Raw genomic sequence first — 25820 nt, forward strand, 5'->3', positions numbered from 1 at the left:
ACAGTAAGTTTCTCGATTCTACATAATTACGGTAGGAGGAAATTTTATAAAAAGACTTTTTATATCTATTGTTCATATTAAAGATGAAAAAGCTTTGTACATTTCTAAACAGGCTGAGTTTTCTATAATCTGGCATTTCTTTCCAGATTTTCAAGTGAGATAATCTCTGGTAATGTCTAAACAAACCTGTTACCTTGATTATCTGACTTCATCTGAACATTAGAACTATTCCGGACAAATGTATCTTGAACAATTTCCTAAGACAAGCATATTCAAGTTTCCCTTATTTGAAGATTTTTTTCAGAAGATTTTTTTCTATATCGGTATCTGATTAAAGTGTTCTTAAGTCAAGCATTGTTGATTTCCTTTAATTTTCCTCTCCTCCCAGAAATACCAGCTTCAAATTTTTGCTGGCTTATGATAAACTGAAGATAATTTAAAAAAAAAAAATGTAATGGATCTCCTAATGTACTTTGTTGGTCAAATCATCTGTCAAGCTACTACTAGTGAAAATCTGGGGACAAATTCCTGTTTGCAGATCTTGGTTGTTCCCTGTTGTTACTGCTATTTGCTGTAATGACTGTGACATCTGAATCAAAGCCTTATTGAACCCTAAAGAGCACTCCTGCAGTGATTCATCATTGTCACAAAGTAGGCATAGGGCTTCTTTTTTAAGAGTCACTGTCATCACATATGAGTAGAACTGCATGTGACAGAACTATCAGAGAAAGAAAGAACACAGGAAATAACCATTCACCCTACTTGTTGTTTCAGTTCCTTGAGACAGCCTTGGGGCAAGTTAGCCTTTATGTGAGGCAGTCCTAGGTACACTGGATTGCAAACCTGATCTTCAGGTCAGTTTTGAATCCAGCTGGCTGATTTGTGCCATAAGCCACTCAGATGGGTCTTAGTAGACCATGGACTTCTGGCTTAGTTTTCACCAAAGAAACGGCAGGTGAGGTCAGACCTGCTGTTTTGAAGGTTTTTTGGAATATTTCTGGCTGCTGTTAGAGAAGCTGTTGCATTTCAATTCAGAGTACTAGCTGACGGAATTTCTAAATTGCTATGTGCATGCATGTGCACAAACTGCAGTGCATAGCTGTGGTGTTGGAGAAATCAGAAGCAAACAGTCTTTATACTCACTAGTAGAAGCACCCTAAAATCAAAAGTCCTGTCTGGAGGCAAAGTAACTACATCCTCAGAGCAGAAACCAACAACCATTAAATAAAAAAAAAAGGCTGGACTTCACAGGACACACACAGTGTAACGGTTTCCATGATTATTAGAGGTCTCCAAATGCAGTGGTTAGTAGCAAACATCTTGCATACTAAGAATTGACCACTTCTTACGTGCTATACCTGCTTCATGATTGCAAATGGACTTCTTACCTTTGCTATTGAACTCTGATGCTTCTAAACAGTTACACAAAATAACAAAAGATTAGTCTCTGGTTAACTTAAGCCATCATTAAATTTTGTCTACTATCACAGGATAATTATAAGCTCACCATGACACACAGAGAACTATAATTTCACAGATGAAGGAAACAAGGAGAAAAATATGCTGTGAAGGAGAAAAGCTATTCACATTCAAAGAATATGGATTAGAAGTCAAAACTCACCAAGTTGTTGGCAAAATAGATTGGTTTTACACACATCTTTCCCCACCTTTCCATCCACATGACAATCTTGTGTTCAATGTGTTAAAATTCAAAAGATGAGTAAGGTCTAGGAAGGAGCATGGCATGAGCTCAAAGCATACAGTAGCAACTGTCTTGTGATAAAACATCAAAACTTGTTAATCAGAGAGGGTTTAGGCACTAAGAACACATTCATCTCTGCACTGCTGTGACATAATGAGAATTAGCATACTGTACAAACACTTGTTTAGCATCTGAACTACTGTAGTTTAAAGTGGAGACATAAGGCTGTTTTTAGGTCATTAAATAACATAATTGAGAAACAGAGTAGGTGCCCTGTTGAGTTATAATGAACTGTCTGTGTAATGCAATACATACAGAAATCCATACAGAACAAGGAGTAGTATTGAGCAAAACGTGCATTCAGACGTGTGATGATGTCAATCCTACTTCATCTTTTTAAGTATTTACAGAATTTACAGTATTTGGAACTGATCAGCTGGTGTAATAGCAATATATTAATTTCTGCAGCCAAGTTCATTAGATTTGACTAGTGTTTGTTTTACAACACAAGATGAATTAACATATGCATCTGCGTAATGCTTGTTGTCTGCACTTAATGATAATGCATTGCAACAGCAACTTGAGGAAAAATACATTAAATACAAACATACACACACAAAAGTAACAATATATTAATTGGCTGAAAGCAACCTGAAAATAAGAAAAAACCCAGTTGCGTAAATTATTAAATACTATTTATTTTTAAGCAATTCTATATCAGAATGAGGTGGTCTGAGACACTGAATGAGATAAGAATTTAAGAAACTATGGGAAAATGGTTCAGCGATGGCATTAAAATTACCATTACATAGAGAGAGGCTAAAAGTTCCTGGTCCAGATACCCACATATGAACATATGGGTTCAATTCCAGTAGAAATTGTAAGAGAGAATTATTTTCTTTCCATCCACTTAGACTTACACAGGACTTAACGTAACCCAAAATCTCTTTTTATAAAGGAGGACTGAGACAGCCATGTTATCTGCCTGTCTGAGGATCTGTACACGCCCAGTGCCTTAGCTGTGGGAAATAAACGGGAACTGAAACAATCTCAATTTTTTCCAGACATCATCAGCTCATGAGAGTAGGACCTGACTTTTTTACTTTCGGTGGCCTTCAATGCAACTCATATTGTGACACTTTTTCTGTATGTAAGTCTCATCTCCACTTCAACTACATTTTACACTAGGATAGCAGTAGTTCGTTTAAAATAATATTAGAACAAAGTCTCAATGAAAATACTTCAACAGCAGTAGTGAGAGCCAAAAAACCCCAAAACTAAAAGGTTCCCACCATCACTGTTTGCTAAATATGTGCTTTATGAGCATGAATGACTTGCTTCTAAGCCTAGTAAATTAGAGTGCAGCATTCACAACTCCTACAACTCATCAAACCAGTGGTTAGTTAAGTCTAGGACATGTTATCCCAATTCGTACTTTTAAAGAGAGTTATATTTCTAGTAATCACAGAAAAGACAACAGTAACTTAACTTTAAATAAGAAATGAATTGCCCATACAGACATGAGAAAGGTAGCCTCCTTAAATTACCCAGGATATAAGGCTAATGACACAATCTTAAGATCAGCTTTGGTACTCCCAGGCTTCGGTACTTCCCGAAACATATTGTTGCCAACAACTGCAAATAAACTGTAGGCAGGCAACCTGGCAGTGCCATGGCCAAAAATCAGACAGGGTGGAGGCTGGATTGGACTCCTACCAAATAGATGGAAAAGCAAAATTTGGGCAGGCACAAGGACAACTTGCTAGAATTTTATTTTCTTGTGGATGTCACTTGGCTTTATCTTCCTTCTGATTGGAGAGGTTGTTTTGAACCAGAGAATGAAGTGATAGTATCAGCAGGAAAAAATAAGGTATTGTCCTAAGGACTAATTGCACAGCTTGACTTCCTAATTTGTTAGAATAGATGAAAATTCCTCACAAAGGGGAACACAGGCTTAAAACTGATGGCAGATTTTTCTCCCTCATTTTTGAATAATAACATGAAGTAGAGACAATCATTATCTAATTGTAGACTATTTGTTAGTCAAAAAATTAGTTGAACAAACTGTCCTTTCTATTACATAAGTTAAAGTTAAAGCAAACATATGCACCCCATGGAAAATTATTGTTGAGGTATTTATGACTGCAGGATATCTAGTAAGTACTAAAAATAAAATGAAAAGTCAATAACTTATAATCTCTCTTTTTAAATATGTAGCTACATGAAGTATGTGGTCCTTGGGCAACCTGGTATAAGATTGAGGTCAGCCCTGCTTTTGAGCAGGGGGTCGGATAAAGTGATCTCCAGAGCTCCTTATAACCTAAATAGTCCTTGACTTCTATCAAATGCCCTCAATTAATAAGGTTATGTCAGACTACTTTTAGACCTAAAAATCAATCTCAGGTCTAACAGCAGGAATGGGCTCAGACTTTAGTGGAAAGGACAGAAGTCCTTTCTGAGCACCACAGTTTATTCTCATCCTCAGGTTGCCTCATCTTCAGGTTGCTCCTTACTACCTAACCCTGTAACAGCACATGGTTTAAGCTTGCTCCTATTTATCTGCAAGCACCAAGTGGACATGCAGCCCCTGAACAGTCTGAACCATAATGTAACAGGATGCTGTGTGACAAATAAAGGCAGTCAGAATGAGGGCACAACAGGGAGCCTGTCCTCCCTCTTCTTCATTTCCCTCCAACTCAAACGCATCCACGTGAACACAACAGCACTCTTCCATCTGCTCAGGGAGATGCTCTCTTCTCCTACCACCCTCCCTCTGCACACATATGTGCTTGCATGTGGACTGCACACTCCAGAAGGCAGACACTGCTGGATTTTAATCCCTCCCAAATTCTCTGATGGATTAAACCTCAAATCTCTAACCCTCCTTCTTTTAATGCTGCATTAAGTAACACACATATTGGTTACACTGATTTACGGCTGAAATAGAAGTGAAAGACAGACAAAATGAGACGTCTGAAAATCAATCTATGCTGCAAGTAGATGGGACATCAAAGCATTCTGGATTATTTTCTATACCCTTCACTTTGCCCAGTGCCTGATGAAGCAAAAATGACTGTCTGTAGCAATAAAAGTTGCAAGTACATGTGTTACCCTCTGCTTACCTGTAACCCTTCAATAGCCAGTTTGAGGATAGATGGCGTAAGCTTGGAGGCTTGCTTGAAAGAGAAGTTGCTCCAGTCTATAATTAGAATGAAACCATTTATCTGAAGCTCCTGATCTTCGATGAGCACTTCTAAGGAAAGTAGAATAGCCCGAAGGATATCTATGAAGGAGTTCCTAAAGCCAAAGTAGAAAAAGAAAATCAATGGTTGCAGTTATCTTCAAACCTCAAGATACTCAGCTTTGCTGTGGATGTGGCATGAGCGAGGTACAGGGATTCATTCTGGCAGAATTCTTCTAAAAAGAGAGTTGTTTCAGAGATGTCATTAAAGAGCTCCTGCTCTAAAACTCACATTTCCCTCCTCAGTGTGATAAATCTTGCTCACTGGTGGACAAAATAAATACGGAATGAGATCTTCTCAATTCTTCTGGCATTCCTTACAATAGATTTTAGTTAAGCTACATTGGTAAACTATTTGTCTGTGGCGAAATGAAACAGATTCAAGCTATCAGTTTAAACTCTTGCTCGTTTGGATATACTTTACCATTTTTCCTTGTTCGTCTCCCTTCTTTTCAGAAAAGGGAATAAATGAGTACAACAAAAGCATAAAAGACATGGTTACAACCAGGTTCTGTGCCTTCCTGTTTGAGTGGAGGGAATAATCCAAGGCTTTGCACAATAAAGTTTGACTGTTGCCTTATTTCTGCAAACCAAATGCAACATGAAAAATGATTGCACCCACTTAAAATGGGAACTCTTTATTAATTATCAGCTACAACAAGCTGGCTGCAAGGCTTCCCTAAGCTCTGGGAGAATCATTAAAAACCTTGGAGGCCCTGAAGGATATAGCAAGTAATGGAGAAGAAAATGTTGAAACGTTTTCTTCAGTGTCCAAGTCTGTACTGGGAAGCCTGGGCCGCTTTCTACTTCTGCCTCATGCATTTTACAAAACAGTTGGACACTTTAATGACTTAGTCCATATTTTCACCTGAGTAAGGTGAACCAGGTGGTTCTCCTCATCTGTCCTTCCCATTAAGATGATTTACAGCAATAGATTCTTTTAAAGAGTAAGAAATAAAGAAAACTTCAGAAATTACAGCTTAACCTTGTCTAAAATGAAATTGTAACATACTGCTAGTGTAATCCGCTTTACCTCTGCATAATTCTCAAGTTTTGATGAGGCCTGAGGCATCTTACAGGGAAGGTTCATACCATGTTCTCCCATGGAGATTTTAATTTAGTCCTTTTCTGCTGTTTTGTTTACTTTAAAACAAGTCCTCTAAGTCTTCAAGAACGTTGCTTCAAATTCTGCTTGAGATAAAAAAACCTATGTGCAGTTGAAACAAACTTCTGTGACATCAAGACCTCTAACCCTGAATAGCATCAACATATGGTAAATTTCTATCAGAAGAAAAAGGTGAAGTGTTTTCTTATTCTTGCTCTTTTCTCTCAGCATGTTTTGAGTGGAAATGTACGTTCTTTCTCTAAAGACCTGGTTCCTTGAAAAAGCTGCTTCTGAACTCTGCCTTTCTGTAAAAGTTAGAAGTTTCTCTGAAGTATAATTGCTGAGACAATAAATAGAGCTTCGTGATATTTAATTTTGTTGCTGCTGGGTACCAAATCACCCGTCCCTCATTTACAGTTACAGGACAACCTTGACCTTTTCAAATCCTGTGGGGAAGTTGTGCTAAACAGAAAAACTGAGAAAGAATTTCCTTAGCAATGTAAGGTGAAGGCATACTGATTGGACTGGCACTTGACATTTATTTTTAGTCTAAATTTATTTTGAAAAACTCTGATATACTACCTATTGCCCAACTGAAACAAATGATGTCTTTCAAGCAGCATCATCAGATGACTACACTCTCAAAGGTGAAAAAATCAAATATACCCCTGGACCTATCTATTTAATATATCCTACACTACTCCAGCATCCCTCTTCAAGGTGGTCAGCCTTCCATAAGAACTGTCCCATGGAAGCTCCCAGAGGTGTGCAGTAGCTCCAAAAGCATGCTCACACACATGCCAGCCTTCTTTGCACTCCTGTTGTTATCAGTGCAGAATAATATCATCATCCATGGATGGGCTTTCTGGCTAGACTGGGGAAGATGGAATAATCCTGACTTCAATTTCACTATAATCCTAACTTCTGTTTAGGTTGTGACCCTTAGAATGACCTGGATGTTTGTTATTACCAAAGGTGTGAAAACAGAACCACATTGTGATAAGATTTCATTCTCCATTTGTGGGAAGAAATTTTCTTAAGAGTACATTCAAACTTATATTTATGATCCTACTACCTCTAATGTTTTTAAAGCCTGCATAATTATTTCAGCAGGGCTATCTGGGAACGGTACATACAAAGCATCTTCTGTAATCCACTTTAAGTAACAATTAAATATTTGAGTGCAAAATCTTACCCTTGGACTCTATACTGAGAAATCCCAGTTTATCAAGCAATTACTCACCTGTACTTCCCTGTACTTTCAGGAGAAATTATTTACCTGGAACATATGGCACCCAGTTTTCTTAGTTTGTAATTAATCTGTCTCTCTCCCTGCCTATAACCCTCCCTTCTCTATTTATTTGCAGTTTTAAGACATCATGTAGGAAATAACTCACTGTGAACACAAAGCTGTTTTTCAGATGAGTACAAGGAGACATGAAAGCAGCATACAAGTCCTCCAGGTGGTTTATTTGCAGACACACTGTTTTGTGAATGCAAAGTCTGGATAGAAATCAGACAGAGTGCCACTTGAGGCTCAAGCCCTCTGCTCCCTAATCTTTGGGCTTTGAGACAAATCATTCAGCTGTGTGACTGATTTGCATCCAAATAATTTTCCATGCATGAAGACAGAACCACTTGCTTTAGTTTTTGTTCCTTTGCTTAATGTTCCCTTCCCTCCTTCAATCCCCTTCCTCACCAGTTTAACCCTCTCACACAGAAAAAAAAGTGAAATAAACTGCTATTACACAAAAGGAAATGTGTAAGGTCCTATAAGGATTCAGCATGGAGCTTACTGAAGTGAGCCACTAATGAGCTATGAAAGATTTGCACAAGCCTCAGAAAGACAAAAAGGAGGAGGCAGGGAGAGGGCCTATCTACCTTGGCTGAATGTTAAGGTACCACAAAAGAGGCTCTTCAAATACCCTTTGGAAAATGGGAAGTTAGCCCAACAGAAACTAGTGGTGAGGAACAATAATGTAAAACAAAAATGAAGATGGTTTAGCTGAGGGATTTGGTGGGGAGATTAGCCAAAGGCATAACATGAAAACAAATAAGAAGAAATTACTTAATTATAAGAGGTGTAAGCAGGCTGTGAGAGTACCAAAAGGCTCAGCGGAGTACCAGGGTGCAATGGGAACAATTAAAGAGGATAAAGACATTGCAGGAAAATTAAATGATCTATTTGCATGTATCTACCACCAGTCATTTTGAAGAGATACATGAATAATAAAGCTGAGGGATGGTTGGAAAATAAGGGGTCAAATAAGACATGCTGAAAGAAAGTGATACATTTTGGAGCAGATAGTTTCAATAAAGGCTTTTGACATTACTCTTTCTGAATAGTTAAGCACAAGCTCTGTTTTATGCATGTTAGTGAAATTAATTGGATTATTCAGATAGTTAAAAATATTAAAGTACAGAAGTAATGACAGCTGAAGCCATTAAGATTGTCTGGTAGTAAGCAAAAACAAACTGTCACTGCAAATACCAACTGTCCCACAAGACAGCAGGCTAACAAAGTTTGGACCACTGCCGTTATCTTGGCAGTTGCAGACAACTCATCTGAACATCCCTAAGTTAGTATGCAGTAAGAACCTCTCTTCTCTAATACTTAATAGTTGGACAAAGCTCAATAACATTTAGTGAACCGCAAACATGGCATAGATACAAATCAGGTAAGAGACCACATCTCACTTTGTTCCCTTCCCACACAAAAAATCACCAACAGAGAGCAAAAATGCACACATAGTTTCTAAGTGGGGAGAGCTGGCACTGCCCTGCAAGGAGGATTCCTACTGTGAGTAAAGCACAGAAGAGGAAGCAGAAAGAAGGACCAGAAAAACATCTTCAGATTGCCCAAAACTATTTGAGCTAATCAGAGCTCAAGAAGCTGGCTGCATTTCGAGTTCTGCATTCGGTTTTGACCTCTCACTACAAGAAGGCCATTAAGGTGCTGGAGCATGTCCAGAGAAAGAGAACAGAGCTGGTGAAGGGGCTGGAGCACAAGTCTTGTGGGGAATGGCTGAGGGAGCTGGGCGTGTTTAGCCTGGAGTGAAGGAGGTTCAGGTAAGACCTTATTACTCTCTACAACCTGCCTGAAAGAAGGTTGTGGCAAGGTAGGAGTCAGTCTCTTCTCCCATGTAAGAAGTGATAGAACAAGAGGAAATGGCCTTAATTTGTTCCAGGGGAGGTTTAGACTAGATATTATGAAAAATCTTTTCACTGAAAGGGTTGCCAAGCACTGGAAAAGGCTTCACAGAGAAGTGGCTGGGTCACTGTCCCTAAAGGCATGTAAAGATGTGTAGATGTGGCACTTAGGGACATGATTTAGTGGTGCACTTGACAGTGCTTGGTTAATGGTTGGACTCAATGATCTTAAAGGCCTTTCCCAAACCTAAATGATTCTATTATTCTATGAAAAGCTTAGAAAGAGAGACACGAGCAACACAGCAGATCAATGCAGGTGGAGGAGGGAGAACCCAGGAAGAAATATTTCTAATTGTTCCCACACACAGCCAAGGTATGCTATTACTGAAAAAACCCCTGGAATCCAGTTAGCACTGGTTTTTGAACAAAAGAAAATCCCGACTTCCATTAATGTGTTCTTGGAAAAACATTTGGGTTTTTTTAATGCATGCATTTATTTCAGAAGATTAAACCTCATCTCTGATGAAATAAGTACTGGGGATTCATGTCTTGATTTAAACTTATGATCATGAGTAACTACCCTGACTCTCTGGTATCACAGGGAAATGGTAACCTCTGTAAGACCTGATCTTCACATCTTATGACCTTCTGGTGAGGAAAGGACCCTCATATGAACCATACACAATGCAGGGCAGCCCTTGGCTAAAGAATAACCGGTAAGAGTAAGTTCAAAATGAAGAATCGTGAATAAACATGGTGACACACTGCATTGGGGAGGATGAACAGTTGAACAGAGGACCTCACAGATAACTCATGCGCTGAAAAAGGCTTGTTTGTCTCATCTGCCTGAGGTCTGAATGGCGCATATATGTGCAGAAACTAGCAAGACTTGTCTGCAATTTACAGAGGAAATGAGTTGCATTCATAGAAAATATTCACAAAAAATATTTTGACCTGCTATGTGTGACTTCCTTCCTAGAAAAATTCAAAGCCATTTAAACTTGTTATCTGCAAAAAATATTAAAAATTCTCCAGCATATAAACTGGGAAAATTATTGCACAATAATACAAGGACTTTTTCTTATTTTGTAGGGTACCAACCCCTTCTTTGTCATGCCCAAGTTAAATCACATTTTTTTTTTATTTCTCTGTCAAACTAAAATACATGCAGAGTATGTATGTAAGTAAAACATGGGTTACATTAAGTTAATGTCAGAGCTCCAAATTATTCTTCTATCACATCCAGTGTAGCTATCTTTAGTTGTTCCAGTAAGTCAGCTTCAAACAGGCATCTCTCCTGTTTTGTAATGAAAAGACAGCAAGTTTTTCCCCACAGCATCTGTGTTGTTCTATAAATAAAATTCACAAGCAACTTTACATCCAGGGCAACAGACTGGATAGATAAGTGTACTGATTTTTTTTCTTCAGAAGTACTTAGTCCAATAATGCGTTGGATACAAAGAATAACATAGATTGAGACCTGAACTGTATTTAACATTAGAAATGCACGGCTTGGTTTAAAACTGAACAAAAGCCATCCACACACAGATATCTGTCTGGCTTTGAATTCCTGCTTGGAATGAGCTGGAAACCTCTGTCATTTCCAGTGAAGGGGAAATGTACAAACCTGAAGAAAAAAACTGCATCAGTTTTCTTTTATTGTGCAAAAATTGCCTCTCAATGACTATCTAAAAGATATAAAAATTTTCTCCTTGTTATGTTCCTGAAGAAGGTTCTTCCATATAAAAGTATTATGAGGGTTTATTTTGCTGTCACTTTCCACTTCAATTGAACTCCATAGCAACCAATAGCCCACGAATTACACACTCCACAGTCAAGCCTGTGTTACAAATCTCCTCCTATACACACTCATTCATATTGTGGGCACCCTTACTAAATGAATACTTTTTCCCTGATGTTAATGTGACTGAGCAAGGACCCTTTCTTATGTGTAATTTGGCTGTCAGGGACCTTTGCAGCCCCTGTGCTTGGGAGAGTGCAGGTGCTGGGGCTTTTCACACCCTTGGACCAACTTCCGCCACAGACCTATACAGGGGAAGGAGAAGGTGGCATCTGTTCTTCCCTTTGCCTCAGCTCAAAGAAGTGTCATAGCATCTAGCAGAGGATCAGTCCAATTTTTTCAGTCCTGAGAGTTCAAAAAAAATCCCTCCCAGAGCCCTCAGAAACTTGATCCCAAATGGAGAAGGCAACTGATTGCAAGCCATCACAGCACAAGATCAGTGACACCCCAGACATCAGGCTAATGTTTTGGCTGGCCTCCCATGAGCAGTGTAGATCTCTGCTTAGCAGCCTGCTGCTAAGACGAAAGGCTGGAATTCAATCTCAGATGCAATAGGGCTATTCATCTTGCTGTGGTTTTGTTTTGTTCCTTCAGGAGTTAAGTATTTCTGAGATACACACTGCTGGTTTTCTCACCTTTTTACTACCCAGAGCAAACTCCTCATGCTTGCACACTGTGCAAATTTCTCTACTGAGAAGGAGTAAATGCCAATCACAGTCAATGTGTTAAGATATTGTGGAAATTATTAAACGACCTATGCTATAACCTCTAAGTGCAATCAATAAATCAGTTTGACAAAACCACTGCCATAATTTGCCTCACTAGTCCCAAATGCAATGTCCCTTGTGAATAGCACGGGGAAGATGGGCAAACAGTTCATTCCAGCATGAGCACAGTCAGGGAGTCTCTGGTAGTTTCAGGTTAGTGGTCTCCACTGTTTCAAATTTAGGAGATGACACGTGGGAACAGACTGTCACAGCTCAGGGTACTGTTTAAGAGGTAGCTTTTCATCTCCTATTGTGATCTCGCCGGTGTTGTGATACTGTTCCCTCAAAGCACAGCTGTAGTAATAATGAGGAAAATGGATAGCTTGTACATGAATGGCTATAGTTAGAAGCATTAAGATTGATGAGTTCTGTTGTTTACTTTATTCTGTCTGATTGCATAGCCTTTTCTTATTCCCTCTTGGCACTGCAATCCATCCTTGCATCACGCTAAGCTATTTGCTCAATTTCTTGCACCATTGGATTGCACAAGTTAATTTTTCATTACAGAAAGGGGGAGGATTTTCCTTTGAACGTTGTGATGCTACTGTTTAATCATTGAAAGCAATTATACAGCTCTTTTGCTTTGTTATTGGAAGGTACAAATGGTACCACCGTGTCAGTCTCCCTGGTATCATATTTTCTCTATGTGATTCCACTATGTTTCCTCTAACTATATCTCCACTGCACCTTCAACATCTTTCCATTTGAAATAGCCCTGGATTTTTGTTCTCTCCTGAAGTAATCACTTCACTTGTTCGTAACTTGAATGAATTCCTTTCATTGCTCTTCTTTTTTTTTTATCAGACAGTCATATTTTTTACATCCTCTTCTTTTTGAAATAATACAGTGTAAAGTGAATTTCTTATTCAAGGTGAGTTTGGAATGTCATCATACATAAAATAATATGTTATCTTTTCCTATTTATTCTCCATCTCATTCCTAATGCAGCCTAACGCTTAATTAACTTTTCTGACCACCACTGCACAATAAGTACACTTCTTAATTGTGCTGTCCATAATGACCTGGTGTTTTTCTTAAAAGGTTAAAAGTAATTGAAAATCTAGATGAAAGTGCACAGAGTTAAGAAAGGATAAATGATCTGCATACAAGATGTGGTCATGTATTAAAATCAAACATGTTCTTAGACTTCTTTGCACAATAATGCTGCTCTTCTAGGTCATTCTAGAGTTTTCCACAATTTTTGCTAATCCTCACTAACCTACACAATTTTCCATTTACTTTTTGTCACACCACTGTTTACCTCACCTGTATCTGCCAAAAGAAAATTACTACTGGGCATTATAATAACATAATTTTGTCACAAATCCTATTCTCTGCCTAAAGTATCAGGAGCCCTTTTATGTACAAGGCTGTTCGGCTGTATATTTATTAACTTTTCTTAAAATACAAAGTTCACAGGAAGATTTTTTATTAGGTAACTAAATGTCAAATGTCAAATTACATATTTTACTCTAAAGAATTCCCATGAATTATCTATTTGTCCCTTTGCTTGCTAACAGTCATTTTTACAGCAGATCCCAATGATGGCTAAATCAAACAATAAAGTTAAAATCAAATAACTGCTCACCAGTGCATATATTCTGAGAGACTTGTGTTCAGAATGACAAAAGTCATATTATTGCTTGATGATATTTAAACAGCACCTGGTTACTCGTGTAGCAGTCATCAATCCAGAAAGCTTTGAAAAATTGTGGTTTAATTATAATAATGTAGAGGAGGATACAAAAATGATGATGTTACGAAAAAGCCTGAAGAGGCTCAATGGTCCTTATGCCTGTCTGGTGGAGGGCATATTAGGGTTTTGCTAGAAGAGAAGAGTGGACTGATGAAGCCATGTGGGATGTCATCATCCAAGGTAAACAGTCAAAGCTGAACCTCTTCAGAGATCTTCAGTAAAAGGTTATCATAATGTGACAAGAAGTGGCAAAAATAGAAATGCAAGTATATCTTAGTAAGCGTCTAAACTGGTTGTTAAATAAGGCAAAGAGCATATACCTGTACTTATGCCTGTACTTAAATATGGGCATGAAAAGTAGCAGACATTAAAAATACGTACAGGAGTGATGTCAATCACAAAAAGGTTTATAAATTGTTTTAGTTGGAGCCCTTCAGGGCCCATAAATTCAGACAGGAAAATACTCTAATCATTTCTTATAAGCAAATGAAAATGTGTCAAGGATTATATACCAAAGAGGTTTCCCACTGGAACAATAGGCAACTTGGATATAGTTTACAAGATGGAGGAATTTGATATTATTGATGTAGAAATAATCTTTGGGGTACTCAAAAGAGATGCAATGAAGATTCATAAGACAACATTCTAGAAAAAATTACCTGCATGTCTGTTCAGAAAAAATGATGAAGCAAATTTGCTACGATGATTCAATCGAGCAGGAGAGAAGGACCAGAAAAAAAATTGAAACTGTGTAGATTTATGAAGTAAAGGCTGTTAAAAGTGTATCAAATCACGGTGCTGCCAGCCACAAAGAAACTACTTTGCAGTTACTCTGAAAATCTTATACATGAACATCAAGAAAAATAAGCAGTTTTCACCCTAGCCACTTTTGAGTGGACCATATTTCATGCAATTTCATTGAAGAAAGTGAGGAATGAATAGCAATACACAGTCCCCCCAAGAAAGCAGATTTATTTCCACCCCCCCCAAGAAATCCACTAAAAGTGTAAATGAGCCATATCTGTAGAACGCATATCTGTAGAAGTCTCTAGATTTTACAGAATCTTTAACAAGATAAAACTAGATTGTGATCCATTGAACAATGAGCGAGTCTGGTCAAATGTTACCAATGCAATTAAAAAAAGGTATGTCTTTTTACTCACATTCTCCAGGTCTTTCTCTCATGCGAACAACAGCTGACGGAAGTTGCTTTGGGAGATCCATGGACACATGACTTCCCAGTATGTCAGTCAACAAAAAACTGATAACTGAATGAATTTTATAAGTAGCTAGTAGAAAATGAAAGTTACGTACGGATTATATCAGTTTGAACCATACCACATTATAGTAGAAACCTTAGGAATTTAAATCTATAGACAGCATGAATGACAACCACTGTAATAGCTCCAGTGAGTGGGGCAATGGCTCCTTTTGAAGAGTAATTACTGAATACAGAAACCAGCTATCATCAGCATTATACTACATGGTGTTACTAGCCTTTTACTAAGTGTATATTTGAGTGGATGGCAGCAATGGAGTAAACCTAAAGCCTAAAGGAGGATAAAAAACTTTTTCTGTGTATTTTACTACCACTTAAGTAGAATTGGTTGGGTAAGAGGAAGGAGAAAAATGTTCAGATCCTGAGATGGCTACAAACACCTGAAACTCTGCAGATGAGGAAGTAAGCTTTCCCAGGAGCCATTCTAGACATTTGCACATTCCCAGGATGTGCAAGATTTCTTTGACAAAAATAGTCATTTGGAATGGGTTGGGTTTTTTGGGTTTTTTTTGGCCTTCAAGTTGCAGATTAGAATTTTTGAAAGAACTGAAGGACAAAGGGAAAAGATGTAAGCCTGGATTGACTCCCCTGAAATTCTTCCAAAGCAGCAACATGAACAAATTAATGTGACTGGCTCAGCTCATTTAGAAATATAACAGTGTTTAGACTGGCTTTCTTAAAGCAGATGATGCAATTATGGAGCAAAAATATTAAAGTGCAGGCTGCAAATTGAAAATTAGAAACTTCCAGGGTTACAGTTGTTTTCAAAATGCTTCCCTATGCAGAGTCAGTGGACAAAACAAGTTAGAATCAATTTTTAAAGTATGATTTTAGATAATCACAGAGAGAAAAATTAAGCTTATAATAAAACTCTAAGGTAAGTATTCATAATTTTTGAGTACTTAAATTTAAGTGAGTGCAGTGACTTGGTACATAATTTCTCCATTAAAAAGAAAAAAAGGAAAAAAAACAAGCAAGTGATTAATTAATGCTTTACTTATATTTCATTGTTTGTATTTGAAACATCAAATTTCTGAAATAAACTCTGGCTTTTAACTAAGATTTCTAATTCCATGTTCTAGCATCATGAAGATTTTTCTTTGATGTGATGGTGTGGATTTTTGTGTAACATACTGACAGCAAGAGTGTGGAAGTAACTGTTTGAGATCCCAAAGACAGCAGAGATAGTATTGTGGAGCCTTGTATGGACTATATGGTGTAGTTGTTTGGACCTTGTTTTCCCCCAGAGGCTAAGAAAATGGTAAAACCCCAAGGGGTGGAAACCCCTGGAAGTTTTGAAGTTTTGTCCAATGGGCGCTCCTGCAAAATGTAAACATACCACAAGCAAACGGAAGAGAAGAGTTGTTGTTTGGTTAATGGAGGAGAGGTGGTCATGTTGTAGGAGCCACAAGGAGAGGGCAGGAGCCCTCTGGGGGGCCTCTGCCCCCCCCCCCCAGCCCCAGTTGGGGGCTACAGAGACTTGGAACAGTGTTAAGCTGGACTGTGTGTCTGTAGCTGTGAGCTGGGGGATGTTTTTCCACCGTGAGTGAGCAGAGACAGAGCAGAAGCGGCGGCAGCATCCAGAGGTTATGGCTAAGAGCCAAGAGATAACTGACGGAACAGTAAACAGCATGTAACCAGTGAAGACTCAGAGTTGCTCGAGCCGAGATAGAGAGCCACCAGCAGAGAGACAGAGTTTTTGGGGTAAGAACTGACCCAGACCCCCCAAACTCCTTTGAGACCTCCGAGAAAGGAGGCACATGGACTCCTATTAAGGAGAAGAGTCTTGGACATGCAGCACCAGAGAGAGAGGAGCTGAGAAGCTCAAAAGGCGTCCTGAAGCTGGACCAGGACAACCAAAGGAATGTGGAGGAGGGCTTCGTCCCCCCCCCGCTGCCTTGAGGCAGAGCACGGAGCTCTACAAAGGGGAATTTGAATCCCCTGAGGAAAGGGACTGCCGCGAAGACCCCTGAACTTCGTGGTATGACGTGGTGACGTGAGCTTGTCCCTGCTACGCAGTCCACGGAAGAGAAAGACCCTCGTTTTGGAGACAACGGGCCAAGGGGCTTGGAGACCCCCTTGTGTGTATTGAACAGAGGTCCAGCTACAATAATCCAGTTACTGCTGCATGCATGAGATGAGGAGACCTGCTGCCTTAGAAGAGACTCCTGCTTTGAGACTGGAAGGGATCTGTCCTTCTTTCCCTCCTGGACTTTTATTTGGAGGGGAGAAGAGATCTGATCCATTGTAAATACTATATGTCATGGTAGAGATAGTTGTGATCGTGTGTATAATGTATTATGATATTTATTTGTACAGTCATTGTAATATATATTCCCTTTCCCCCATTCTGAGTCTGGTGTGTTTTGTCTGGAAAGAATCATCCCACATTAGACTGAGATGTGGGAGGGGGGATGGAGCTGGGGAATTAGATTTTGGGGTATCTCAAACCATGACAATGGTAATGAAGAAAGGAAGCCCAGCCTGGTATCCCTTACTCCCCTGAAGTCAGTACCATTTTTTGGTACATGTCAGCAATTCCCAGCAGGGTAGAGAGGAGTGTTGCAGGTGCAGTGTGGTCCTTACCTTGGAATAGTAATGTTATGTTATAATTTTGGCAGACCATCAAATTTTCTTAGGAATTTCCAGTGAAAAGACCAATCTAAGTGGTTTATAAACTATTAAAGTCAGATGAGCTGAAAACAGAAATTCATATGAATTGCAATATTAGGGATTCTGAAATAAAAGTTTCATTAATTTCCTATTACAGAAGTTATCAGCAACCTCCTAAATCACTCTAACCTCTGTACAACAGAGTATATTTATATTCATGGATGTTTAGTCTCTGCCTTCTGGCATCTACTGTTTCATGGTTTACTGTTTCTGGGGAAAAAACTTGCATTTTAGGTTTCTAAACGACTGGAAATTGTACAGTGATAATGTAATTTCTTATACTCTTCTATTTCTGTTTGCATTGCTTTTTATTATGAAGCTAATATAATTAATTCAAAATAATTTTTCACCCTTCTAATAAGAATTTTCACATAGTCAATACAGAGAATTACTGAAGAAATTTGATTAGTTGAAGTCACTACTCTGCACTACTAATTCAATTATTAATAATTGCTCATGGAGCAGCATATGTAAGAATTAAGCTCAGAAAATAACAGAAAAATAAATTGGTGCATTTGAACCCAATGCACAATGATGTCCCAACAGACCCTATGTTGGGATTTGGAGGAGGCAGCTCTGGAACCAGATAGCTAGAACACATAGCAGGGAGACCCTATTTTGTCAAAAGTTAACCAAATAGAGGCAGAAAAAGGATCTGCAAACATTACCACTGAAAGTACAGCTATTGGGCCTTGAGAAAAATGCCAGAAGGAAAACTTGAGTATTATAGCCAAACGTGGAAGTCTTGAACACATAAGTCACTCCTTGTTTTTACTTCCTCTTATTTTCTACAGTGACAGTTGTATGCAGTCACTGGTGTAAACTTGTTTACAGAGAAACACCTGATTTTTTTCATCTATTTCTTCCCATAAAAACCCCCAAACCAAACCTAACTCAGCCTTTATAAAACCAGAAAACTTTTAACTTTTTAAAACTTTTTATTTTTTAAGTTTTTTAAAAGTAGCAAAGTCTACTGTTCGGGAGATGGCATTGGAGATGTTTGCACCCTTACAGGGAAGATATGGCCTTTGGAAAATTTAATATATAAAAGTTATAATTTCATATCATGGGATGACTTATTAAAATTTCTGGGTTTGTTAGTACTACAGTGGGTTTTCTTTTTTTGTATGTTATTGTCTCACGATTTATACTATATTGAAAAGAGAAAATTAGACAGGGAGAGTCCACTCCCATAGATCTCAGCTCAATCATGGGACACATTTGTTGCAACAGCAGAATTAATTTACTTAAAAGCAACTGTAGTACATAGTTCTCTATTCTAGCCAATGTTTCAACTTCACAAAATCATTACTAAAAAAGCATTATGGCGGTATCAAAGAAAAACAACAAACGATCATATCTTTGAAAAATGAATCCCAACATGTTGCAGTTTGTTTCATTCCACAAAAACACATTTCAGGCTCTCTGTGATTTTTCCCCCTGATTTGGCAGAACTCGCCACTCCATTTCCTTGCATTAGGCTGACTTAGCTTCATTTAGTAGTTTGCAACAGTGTTTAACAGCCAAATAAATGCAGTGGTTTCATTTCTGCATGAGAAGTATATTAAGCCATAAGGTGCCTTAAGCAAATGTCTGATGCAAAGCATATCAATAGTCTCTTTCCAGATGCAGAATGCCTCACTTACCTGTATTGATGCCTCAGACTTTTTTGATTTTTTGATTTTTTAATTTTTATAGATTTTAGAAGTAGTTATGTAGTGGATGTAGATTTTAATGTATCAGTATTTCCAGTAGAAGTAACTACAGCAGCACATAACTCAGGTATCATTTCCACACTGAAGTCGCCATCATCCTCTGGCAAGACGCTGACTTCTCTACCAGCATAATTAACATACAATTTTTGACTGTCTCATTGTATTATATCCCTTATCAGTATTTCCAGTAAAAGTAATGGCAGTAGCTTAACGGTTACACATACCAAACCCTGTCCCATATCAATCCCTCAAAATTTTGTTAGCTGTTTAGTCTTCTTTTCAAGGTGGAATTGCAGAAAAACACCTTAAGGCCTGCTCCAGAAGATGTAAACATAGGCAAAGTGACCTTCAAGCCCGAAACTTTGGAGGCCCTCCAAGGACTCAGCGTGCTGCAGGGAAGATGAAGATGAAAGAGGGTTCCCAAACTTCCCCAGACCCAATTCCCGAAGGGGTGTGCCGGGGAGCAGAACGGAGCAGAACCGGAGGGTGGACGAATGAGGATTGGATGGACATCATTATAAAATCATAGAATCTGTGTCTGGGGCATGCTTGGTATATATTCCTGGGGCCTGAGGGCTCATTAAAGCTTCTGCTCTTCTTATCTTATCTCTATAAATCGGCGTGGAGTCTTTTTTCTCCTCTGTCTTTTAGGCAACAATATCTTAATAATTGCAAAATATTTTCTAATATTTGGAAATCTAATTTCGTTTAAGATTGGGGACAATTTTGCTTTTATTGTATACATTCACTTTTTACTACCACCTTTTGTTGAGGTAAACTCTTATATATAGGAAGATTCATATCCCACCTTTTGTTATCCTCAGCTTGTATTACGTTGTCATATTTTCCAGACTTCTTGTTTTGTTATTCTTTTCTTGACTTAGCTCAGACTCGTCTCTTGTGCTAGTAATTAGATTACAGGTCAATTGAGATGAGTAAAGGTAAAAAATTGCTGGTATCCTGCAGATAATATTCCTGTAATACATCTCTGAGTCTTTGCTTCCTCAGTGGTATTATCTTACTGTATCATTCTATTTGTAGTCCATCCTTTACCCCAAAATCCTTTTGTGCCCAGTCAGTATTTTCTCCATTAATTGACTATGAATACCTTATTTAACAAATCAAGAGGTGAGAAAAGCCCAGTAGAGACAAATGTGTCAGCCAGGACACATAAACCAGTAATGGCAGGTATGTCCGAGGTCTCACAAGTCTCCTTGGCTTTTAACATGGAGTCTACATCAGATATGCCTCTTTTTAAGTAAATCCCCAAATGATCCTGAATTACTTTTGAATGAGTAATATAAAATGTTCTCTGAAAGAAAGTGAATGTACATGTACCTGTGTATACAGTTTAGCAGAGAAAAATAATGAGATGCTGGAAAAAGAAAAGGCACTCAGTGGCAACTACAGCATACACAAATTGCCATTTCCCCCACACTTGCAAAGCTCTTCTATTCAAATAGAATTGAAGGTTTTATCAGAACAAAAGTGAATTTAAATTGCAGTAACCAGTTAGAAGTGGCGTACATGTAAATGAGAACCTAAGAAATGGAAAGATTTCCCATTACCTATCTCTAGGTCAGAGTTTATTCCTCCTCCTTTTTTATCTTAGTTTTCAAATGAATATTGCACTGCATTTGGAAGTGGGATTTTTCAGCAGTCTCTTTCTCTTGCAATATAAATCACATTTCTTCTTTTGTACCTATACAACAGACAGGTAGGATTAGCCCTGAGAAAGCAAAGCAATGCACACTTATTCCGAAACCTCACAAAATAAGAACAGCTTAGAGGATCACAGGTCCAAGATAATAGGAGAGGATGAAGATGCCTTAGATAAGGTTGTCATGCTGTGATGTGGATTTTCCTGGTTAGAAATACCTCTGCAAAAACAATTCTGCACGCTAACACATACCCTAACACTCTGAAGGGGTGTAGGCAGCACACGTACTCTGTAGATTGATCTGTGCATATTTAATTCACATGACTGGCATCTCTTGTATTTGTCTGAAAGGCAACGAGGAAGAATTAAAGAGTGAACTGTTTGGCCTTGGCAAGGGGAGCACATGTTCCCAATCACACTGGAACGGTGTCCTTGTCTTATTACCCACTTTTTTCACCTGTGTTACTTCATTCATATCTGAATGAACAGAATTCAGTTCCTCTACTGACATGGTATAAAACCAGAGGAGCTGAAATTGTGGCTTTGTGGAAGGGAGCACAGGACTATCTGTAGGAAAGAACAAGGAAGACATGGGAACGGTTTGTAACTGGAACACAATGAAGAAAAGCATATTGGTTTAAAAAGGTTAAAAAAAAGTCTTGAGCTTCCCACTTTATTAATTCAGACCATCAGGGCTTGGTGAAGTATGTGAGAGTATGTGTTTTGTAAAGTACACTTGACAGTGGATCAGACCAAAGGTTCCTCCTTACCAGTCCCTACTAAGGGTTTGATACACAGCAGGTTGGCAAGGTTAACATGGAAAACACACTAATTTGCCCCTGAAAAACAAATATTTCTTCTTATGTATGTTTTTATGGTAGTCAATAGCTTACACTTCCAATCAAATCCTGATTTTGATTGGTTAAAGATGTATTATGGGATATTATATAAATAATACACATACACGTTTCAAATAGATTGTTATTGATCCTATAGTGTTATAACATTACCTGGTGTTGTGAGTTATATTGCATATGTGAAAGAAAACTGGCACCATGTGTTAATGTATGCACAGACATGCACCATCCACTGTGTTTCTGCAATGGAAAAGTCAAAAAGAGATACCTTCTCTCTATAAAGAAAAAGATAATTGTGTATTATCTTTCTATTATAAATGAATCTTTACTGACGTGAGTTTGCTCAGCATGGGCAGTTTTCATAGGCAGTTACATAGGAAATAGTTCCAGCAAGAGGTTAACTGGTTTGCTTTGCCCTCTGTCCCTGTTACAAATGGACCCTCCAGGAAGTTTCGAGAGCTGAGATTATCATGGTCTGTGAACAAAGGATAGTTGCTTTTTACTGCCTCTGTGGTTGCTGTACTTATTAAAAATAAAAACTGTGAGAAGGCAATCAGAACTTAAATCCAACATTTCCTTTAGAAGTTATTCCATTTTCTTTACTTTAGGAATAAAATCTCCAATCATGGCATACTAATTATGATGTTCCAACTGTTTTATTGGTTTACCCATGGCAAAGGAGGCAAAATATCTTGTACAGACAACCTTTAACAATTCAAATTTTTGTCTAGTTTATTAGAATGACTTTACTCCTCCATCCTTTCCCCTGGCCTCCATCTCTAAATTTTCAGAAGCATGTGACAGATGGGTGCTTGTACCACTTCTTTTCTCACATCACCAAGAGCACCCCAGAGATACATGGTCAGGGCAGTCTCACCAATGTATCCACAGGACCAGCCTTGTGTCTTTCATCCTCCAGCCTCACCATGTCAGACGAGCACCCTGAAGCAGGGCGACTGTGGTGGCAGGGTAGAATATACCCCAATGTGCTGTCCAGACACTTCATGGACCTGAGCACCTCCCACACCATACATATCCTGACCAAATTCACGCTGTCTGCTGTACCTCCTGTGGGATCACTCAGTCTGCAAATCACACCGGTTCCTAAGCATCCCTTGTACTGCTCTGATTACCTATCAGGGTTTGGTGAAAAAAGCAGATATTTTAATGTAAATTGCAACTGATACAAGGGCTCAGGGTTCAGAAGAAAGAGTCTAAAATGAAACATGCACTGGGGAAATAATCTATCAAGAAAGTATTAAAATTTAAAAATTTCAAATGTATTTAAAGATTCCAGCTAAGTATCTCCTCTTTTTTCTAATGCTTCTACTGCATGCAGCCTATTAAATAGCTGGCTACAGAGTTACATTTTTCTCCTTCCCTGACTGCTTTCAGTCTGTTTGTGCTGCAATGCCTGAGTTTACCTTAGCTGCTTTTAATTAGGTTGGCAAGTTAGAAGCTGATCAGAATATTAGATATTTAGAAAACTTGATTTAGGAAGTGCTCCAACAAAAAAGTATTCTGATCTCTTCCTACGAAGTTGCACCTCAAAAAGCTGCTATATATAAGAGCATTCATTCATGGTTTCCAGTTGTTTCCAAGGTTCAGAAGGACAAGGAGCTAAATGGGGTATTATATTGTTTGACTTACTACTTCTCTGTCAATACAGCTTTGTTATATTGTTCTTTTGCAAAACTCATCTGTGAGGATAACATATACAACTCATGTAGGAGTATTCTTTTTGGGACAAAAGCTATCACAACTGTATGCAGTTTCTCTTTTCTGACACCCAGACATAAATCCTCATGCAAAATTTGGATCTTTTAAGACAGCCCGTAAGGAAAGGCAGAGACTATGTATGTGTGCATATTTGTTTGCTGTGTATGTGCTTTTAGCTGTATTTTTCTTAATCAAGTCTCCTTCTTTCCATTTATAAAGCCTGAAAATTGGATTTGGTTTCTTTTCTCTGGAGGAGGAAGGTGGCATAGAGCCACTTTCTAGCCTGCCCTTCATTTTCCTGTATTATCCCACAGGTTGGCTCTAACAACCATGTTTCTCACCCAAAGGCACTGTCCTTCACAGCTCTTCAGTCAGCCCTCAGCCCTCAGCCCAACACCATCCAGTGACCTCCTCTTCCCTCTCAGTATGCGTTTGATTGCCATACCCCTTCCCATGGATTTTTTTTCTTTTCAATCCGGTTCCTCTCGTCATTCAACATATGCTTCATAACTTTCCCAGCCATTGTTTTTCTTTCTCTTTTTCAGACATTTTCTCTCTCTTGCTGGATTTCTTTCTCAGCCCTACTCAGGACTCTCATTTGTGTATGTCATCCTTCTGTCATTCATATGGGCTACAACTGCCTTCCCAATGTGGCTACCATAACAAATGGTACTAATCGAATTAGGTTGCTGCCTACAAGCAAATTAAGGCATTTCAAGACAGAGCTCCTCTTCCTCTTCTTTGTCCAACATTTAATTTGTGCATCTGTTACTCCTTGAAATGAGTATTCTGCTTATGCTATGCTGCCTTCCTCTACTACCCTAAATTCTGCTACCATTTCATAATAGCTCAGTAATGTAATACAAATTATTTTTTTAATTTTCTAGGCTACTTATTGGTCAATGCAATGGTTTCTTGTGATGTCAATCTGCATTGCTGTAAGCACCTCCCAACACAGAATCATTATTTCCTAACCAAACCCAAAGACTTGATGTGTAAAAATCATTCTGGTGTTAGGGATGGCTGTACTTCAGCTGCAATCTCTCATAATAAACAGCTATGAGGCTGAGTTACTGCCACAGTTTGCCTTTGACTATAAATCAGTCTCAACAGATGTTCGTTCCTTCATATCTTAAGCATCTGAGATTATGTTTGAAATATATTGGAATAATCAGCACTTGAGACATATTCATTTATACCAACAGGATCTGGTGATGATAATATCCTTGTAATTACACCACTATGAGCATTCTCAGCAAAGACATAATTTTTTTCTATCACAATCCTTTGAAATATTTATAGCTGTTGGTTTACCACTGTATCAGAGTATTTCCTTTCTCTTTAGCCTATCTAATACACTTTCCTACAGCATGTTAAGAATCTGGCATTGGAGATTTCTTGGTTAATAAAAAACAGTTTATGGCTAGCAGTTGACTTGATATAATATGTTGTAAACAAAGCAGCAGTTTTTTTCCATCTGACTTACAGAATTTTTGGAGCTATGTGGCAGCTTCTAAGGCACAGACATGAAGACAGAAATTAATTACCATTTTACTGCAAAAGACTATGGGCAACCTTCTGCCCCTTACTCCAAGACGCTTTTTTTCAGGGGATTATGATTGGATAGAGTTCTTCTGCTGGATCTCTACATAGAAATAAATTTTACTCTAGTTGAACTATCTTGAAGGAAATATTTTTACTTAGAAGATTAATGAACACCTTCTGCTGAATTACTTGTTCACTCCAAGTTCCATCTCCTTGGTATATAAGCAGCATGTATTTGAAGGCAGTAGCCCATGTAGGAACAGCTGGGGTATAGTGAAGGCTTTCCTCAATCCAACAGCTGAAAAGGCACTTTTATCTGACTTCTTTAAAAGCTTCAATTTCACTAGAGGTGCATCAGAGGACTGAGGGCTTAGATTTGGTGAGACTGATGAAATGACAAAGTGTGAGAAAGAGTATTTGTAATCCAGCACATGGAACATTGGTTTTTACGTGAAATCCTGGTTCATCTCTCATCAAAACTGTATGTGTGCACCTGTTTGTTTTAAAAACTGAGATTTTTTTTATGATACAAATTATTTAATCAAAAACATGCATTACATAATTAGTTTGACATTCTTATCTTTGTTACTCCACAATTTGCATTTAAAAATAAGGCCAACTGTAAGAAATGGTATAAGTAAAGTCTTTGTGGGTTTCATTGAGTTCACATCTTGAGTTCTGATCAAAGAGAAGAATGGCCCTCCCCTGTACTATTGTACAGTAATATAACTCAACATTTTTCCTTTCCCTCACTATGGAACTTATCTGATCTCTCTTTTCTATCCATCTGCTCATTTTCATTTATTCAATACGTCTGAAGTTTTCTGTTCTGTATCATAAGTAATCAACATTAATTAATAGATCCAAAATATATACTGTGCAGGGCCTAGAGAAACCTGTCTAAAAACCA

The 25820-nt window shown here is 38.3% G+C and overlaps 1 protein-coding gene across 3 annotated transcripts in view; it reads right to left on the reverse strand.

Annotated features, from left to right (window-relative positions):
* CLVS1 (clavesin 1) overlaps positions 1 to 25820 on the reverse strand; it is a 106060-nt gene that overhangs the window by 65707 nt on the left and 14533 nt on the right. For all 3 annotated transcript variants that reach the window (XM_032695517.1, XM_032695507.1, XM_032695512.1), the window contains one exon: positions 4825 to 4999. In XM_032695517.1, the coding sequence (XP_032551408.1) occupies positions 4825 to 4999 (175 nt within the window). The remainder of the gene's footprint in view (positions 1 to 4824; positions 5000 to 25820) is intronic.

The sequence above is a fragment of the Chiroxiphia lanceolata genome, chromosome 1, assembly GCF_009829145.1.
Source record: "Chiroxiphia lanceolata isolate bChiLan1 chromosome 1, bChiLan1.pri, whole genome shotgun sequence".
In the NCBI taxonomy this organism is placed as follows: domain Eukaryota; kingdom Metazoa; phylum Chordata; class Aves; order Passeriformes; family Pipridae; genus Chiroxiphia; species Chiroxiphia lanceolata.